The 6,000-nt window shown below is 37.1% G+C and overlaps 1 protein-coding gene across 1 annotated transcript in view; it reads right to left on the bottom strand.

The window, feature by feature from the left end:
• Positions 1–2,097: 2,097 nt before the first annotated feature.
• FARS2 (phenylalanyl-tRNA synthetase 2, mitochondrial) overlaps positions 2,098–6,000 on the bottom strand; it is a 2,286,208-nt gene continuing 2,282,305 nt past the window's right edge. The window contains exon 7 of the mRNA XM_044064858.1: positions 2,098–2,431. Coding sequence (XP_043920793.1) covers positions 2,293–2,431 — 139 coding nt within the window. The 3' untranslated portion in view covers positions 2,098–2,292. The remainder of the gene's footprint in view (positions 2,432–6,000) is intronic.

The raw sequence follows: 6,000 nt of genomic DNA, 5'->3' as shown, positions 1-6,000 counted from the left end.
AAAGCTGAAGTGACAGTTCAAGTCTTGGATGATGGTAAGAAAGTTCTTAGGTACTTTGCAACCATTTGTGGAGTTGTGCCTCCATTGTGCTGAAGTCATATGTCACACATACGGCATAAAGGGAGGGCACCCCAGGGCTTTGGTATGGTAGCTGGATGTATGGCTATTCTTAGCAGGATATTCAAATGGTTAATAACACTTCAACAGTGATCATGAAGGGCATGTGCTGTTTTACATCCTGTTTTTTTCACTAATATGTTGGATGGAAATAGAATGTTTCGCTTAAAAGCAGCCTTGATGAGTACAGGTTCACAGGCATATACTAGGCTAACCACCAATAGGGCCCTTATAAGCCTAGCCATGCAAACTAAAGCATTTACAAGTACATTTGTTCACCATACAGCAGAGATTCAGTAATATGAGAATGAGATTAGAAATGGAAAAGCCCCACAGTAGGCTGTCAGTTTCAGATCAAACAGGTGACTATATGAACTAAGCTTTGTTCTGTGGCTAAAAAGAACTGAAGATGCCACCTATTTTCCATTGTAATGTAACATAATGATGGTGCTCGTGGTTGGCACTGCTTAGAATGCTGGAAAATGTTGTGTGATGCCAAATGGTGCAACAGGAACAATTCCGGTGACACAGATGTGATGCAGAAGATAATGTGAACTAACAAATGATTCTGCAGTCTGAAAAAAAGTCACAGATGTGAGGAACTAAATCACAGGTATAACTGTGCAACTGGTGAATTTTCTGTAGAAATAACGTTGGGAACAAGAAAAGCTATACATAACACAACAGACATCATTCTGCTTTACATGTCACAGTTATCAACACATAAATGTGTGAAAATTGTATGTTATTCTATGCACTCTCATTGTTAGGCTGGGCATTAATCTCATGCTGCCCCAAAGGTGTCAGAAAGAATAGCACAGTGATAAAAAGAATACAAGTGTTTACATGTTATTGTAACACCAATGCTGATGACATTTTTTATTTTAAGAGCTAAAAATTGAAGTGGTTCAGTACCTCACAAACATATTGAGGTTCAACTGACTTCTGAGAAAAAAAAACAGAAGGAAGGAGGTAGAAAGGGGTCCTGTTATTTACTAATACAAAAAATGAATGCTGCAATTAGGAACGGAGGATGGGATATCACACCAAAGGAAATGGGTTACAGAAAGTAGGAGTGGAGAATGCAGATGGAAACATTAGGGAGTGTGTGCTCATAAAGGTGGCAGCCTTGTTCATTAGTCAGCTTCATAAAAATGAAATAAAACCTCAGATTACATTCAGTGTTGCTCATTTCCAGAAAGTGAAATGAAAATCTGACAACAATCTGAGTATTAATAGAGACTGACTTCTGGGGGTAATCCCTGCACAGAGGTATGCCCTGAGTTAATGCTTAACACACAATCTTATATCTTTATTAGATCTGTAGCAATATGTTTTGCTACAAAGAGTGCATTTAAAAAAAAGAAGTAAATTGGTGCTTCCATGCATTCACTTCAGTTGTATGCAAAGCAATGATATGATTCAAGTAAAAGTTAAACGTTTTTTTTTAGTCTTTTTTTTCTCAATGTTTCATACATTCAGTGCAAAAGACGTCAATGACAATAGGCCTGGTTTCTCTCTAATGAGAGCTGGAATATGCTGAGCAACATAACTGCTGGTAAGTGAACTGACGTAGCTTTTACTGCAGAATATACACTTCAACTCTCATTTTTATTTTAAATTATTTTCCTCTGAAGACATAGACTCTATTCTCATATTCATATAAGGCTGTAGTGATTAACTGAAGTAAATGTTCGAATGATTCAAAGAAGTATGAAGCACCTGCCTACTAAAACAACCCCAGCACCGACAGAGCATGCCATGACAACAGAAACTCATTTATTTTTAAGCTGCATATTCTCAATAAATGAACAGCTAAAGATGATTAAAACACAATAACATTCAACAGCCAGCAGAGAATTTGCAATGCATCTCATTACATGGCTAGCTGCAAAATGGTGTCAGGTAAAAAATAATGCACAACATTTACCCTTTAGAGGAACCATGGGACCAATTAGCAACAAAAACAGTACCAAAGAAAAAGGTAATATGTAACTTTTATTTTTTTAAAAAACTGCCAAAGATTTAGCAGAAATATAACATCGATAAAGGACTATATCAGAAAATCAGATACTTATCTTGATATGGAATACCATTTAATAAACAGTGTATAAAGCTTAGATGCATAGTAGTCTGTTTAGAAGGCCAGTCACATAGGCAATTTTTTTTCTGCAGTTAAAACCTGCCCTCTACTCTTAGTTCTTTCACTGCCGAATTCTCGATTGTTCGATGAATGATACGGACCTCATCCTGTGACAGGGTCCTCTCCATATGTCGGTACATGATTCGATAGCAGTGGCTGATCCTCTTTGTCCTAGAAGGAGTCAAATCAGGCAAAGAAAAGTAGGTTATTTGGACATGTTGTGCTAAACCTGACAGCAAAGCTGGCCAAAACTGCACTTTTCTGAAGGTACACGAGAGATAACATGAACATTCTACATTACAAGTATAAACAACAGGCACGGTTTTCATTCATACTAATCTTATTTAAGAAAACATTTCAGTGAAATTACTAACCTGCTTACCTCTGGCACATTTAAATAAACAAATCCAAAACAACTGCTTAATGTGGGTAAACTGTAAACATATACAAATAAACAGCTACATACTTTGTGGACATTGTGGCTACATTTCTCTTAGTAGATGCTAATGATGGGGAAAATATGCATTCTGTTTATCATTAAAAAATTAAATAAGCACAATTCTGACACAATGCAATGTGTAGTTTACTGCTGCATTTCAGAAAACTAAGCATTAATTTACAGTCTTATTATCAATACATTTACTGTTATAAATCAAAACTGCAACTTATAAAAGGAATGCATAACAGAAACATATTGGTATCTGCAAAAATGGTAAGATGCAAGCAATGAATGAATTATTATCACATCAAAAGCTTGAGACGTAGTGATTTTTCAGAAAATTGTACAATACAGCTGTGATGTGGAATATTGTCAAAAGACTATAACTGCAACAGAAATGGAAGAAAACGAGTGCAACAACGTGGTACGTAGATTTATAAAATTGTTTGTTCACAAAAATGTAACAGCAGCCTCAAGATAAGGTCATGCAAGTGTTGCCAATTCAGTTTGTGTCTTTCGGCTTTTCCCAGTTAGGGGTCACCACAGCGGAACTCCGGTCCACTAATGATTGGCAGTAGAGTTTTACGTGCTGGCTTGCCGGGCCTAATGCACAACCTTCAACGAAGGAACGCCCATTCACGCATGTCGCTACACAGAAGACGCTCTGAGAATCGAACGGGCAACGTCTAACTGTGAGGCGTCAACACTACTGCAGCACCACCACCGCAGTCAAGTGTTGCCAATTCAGTACTGTGCAATATTACCTTATGAAACTATTATTTGTCTGATTATTAACATTCTACTTGCTATTACACTCTGAAAACAAGACATCAAACTGAAGACATTAAAATGACAATATACAACTAATACTGGTCAGAATAAAATAAGGTAGCATTAATCTATAATGTAAAGTATGGATGGAGTACAAGGCTCTATATTACTTCGTCTAAAACTAGCTTCAGGGAACATCCATTCATCAAACGTAAATCAGCGAATGGCCAGTCATCAAATGTTCACATCAGTGAATGCATTTCCCAGGGCAGTGAGTTACTTGGCCAACATACCGACCGTCACACACATCGCTCAATGAATGGCCTTTCGCTGATTATGTTCGATGAGCAGCCATTAGCTGAAATTAGTTTACTAATATAGACTCGGAGTACAAAGATAGCAATATCAGTTGTTAAAAGGAAAACAGACCAAGACAAAAGCTTTATTACTATTTAAAAATTTGTTATGCAAATTGAGTTGTTAGTATTCATTTTTTCAATTTTCAAATATTAACACAAAAAAGTTGAAGCAAAGGCCTACTTCTGTAAGTTAATCTTCCTGTTCTCCTTCTATTGTTTAGATAATAGTAAATTATAGCTAGCATATTTAATGACCCACTGTAGAAGTTTATTTCATTTATACTTAATTCAGTTTATGCTATCAATGATATGTTAGCAGGATACCAGGCTGCAAAAAAAATTTAATCTTCAGTACAAAATGAAGTTAAAGCTTTTACATTGCTTTATACTGCAATAATCCACTTAAAGAAATTATGAACTGTGTCCTCAAAGAGCAAAGCATTCTGTGTAGTCTAAATGTGAATAAACAACAAAAACTCACGTTATGACTGACTGAAAGCAGAAAACTTTGATAATATATAAATTTTTTTTTAATTTTTTAAAGTTTTGCCCTCCTCCCATTGCAGACCTTGTAGTTGACCACCATCTGATTTCTGCTCCTGCTGCTTCTAACTATAGTGACCATGGCATTACCCCAGGGCTGGGACTACTTCAGTTGCAAGCAGGTTAGAAAGGGGATGGGGTAACAAGGAGTGGACCGTCTAAAAGCATCACATATGCTGTAATGTAGGCAGGGCATTTTTTTAATGACTTTGTAACCCCCTATCTTCAGCTTGAGTACAGATACTCATATAAATAAGCCAATACAGATGACTGACACATCCTTTTATTTAGAGGTTACTGCCTACCTTTGAAGGGTGGTATAACCTCATATTTTGCCAGGGCAGAATGTGCACAAAGATGGCAGGCTGCACTGGGTTACAGCTGTTAGTGAAGAGCAACTTCAGACTTCTGAGCAACTTCCCTGTGAGAAATCAGCCTCATTATCAGATTATCAAAATATGTCAGAAACAATATGTGGACCACCACTCCTGGTTTCATATGCAGCATGCTTAAGTCCATACTCTACCAGCCAATTCAGGTTAATGAGGACAAATGAAATGATGTCTCTTTTAGCAGAAATCACCCCACTGCCATTGTGGTGACATCAGGCTTCACAGACATGTTTGGCCATAAGCACACCAGAAAGCAATATGAAATTACATAGTGCCTTAGTCACAGCCTTTTATTAAAAAAAAAAAGCATTACCTCCTTAGCCAAACATCTGTGCAGCTGGTTAAAAAAAACTGTGAAAATAGTTTTCTTTGTCTCTAGTCAGTGAAGACCAAATGTGTATACTCCAAAAAAAGAAATGAAAAATCTAAATTCAGCCAGTACCAATATGGGAACAGAGGGGCTATCTAGACTGTGAGGACAAAATGAATGAATAATTCACACAACTGAACTGCAAAGCTTCACCAGAATTGTTCTCAAAGTCTTTATTAGGCTGGATGATATCAATAAGTTGTGAATCCAAACCACTGGTTGTGATGCCCAGCTATCATAATTTGCACAACTGTTGCAGTGAAGCTACCTCTAGCCAATCTCAAATCATAGAAATGCAGTCCAAGACGTAATGCTTGATAAAAGCATGAATCAGATACTTTGCAAACATTTCAAAGATGGCAGCCAAATAGACCTCTCAAAGAAAGCCGCAGGGATTGCAGTCCTCATTGTGGAGTGAGCTTGCACAGAACTTTGAACTGAGAGAAGCATATATGGTGTCTTATCCACTTTGAAATGGTTTGACTGCTAACATGATTCTCCAGTCTGTTAGACACAAAGAAAATGCAATATCCCCCCCTTAATCATCAGGTTAGACAAAAGGAATATGCACGCTTTGATTAAAAGCAGTATTTATTCTTAGTTCTGATATAAGAGAATTTTTGCTAATGCTGTTCTATATTTATGAAATGAGATCTAGGGCATAAGTGTGTGCAACTCCAAAACACACATAGCTCCGGTAAAACCTACAAGGAGAACTACTTTCCAATGCAAGAACCTTAAAACAGCGTAAAAGCAAGGCTCAAAGGGAGGTTATCTCAATCCTTCTCATGGAGGAGGAAGATGGTCAAGGTGAAGCTCACTTTTTACAAACAAATTCATTACCAGTCTGATGGCTAGCATAAGAC

This window comes from Protopterus annectens, chromosome 3.part0 (assembly GCF_019279795.1).
Source record: "Protopterus annectens isolate FY-2018-M chromosome 3.part0, PAN1.0, whole genome shotgun sequence".
Lineage (NCBI taxonomy): Eukaryota > Metazoa > Chordata > Ceratodontiformes > Protopteridae > Protopterus > Protopterus annectens.
The sequence above is the reverse complement of the archived record's forward strand: the minus strand, read 5'-3'. Positions and strand labels throughout refer to the sequence as shown.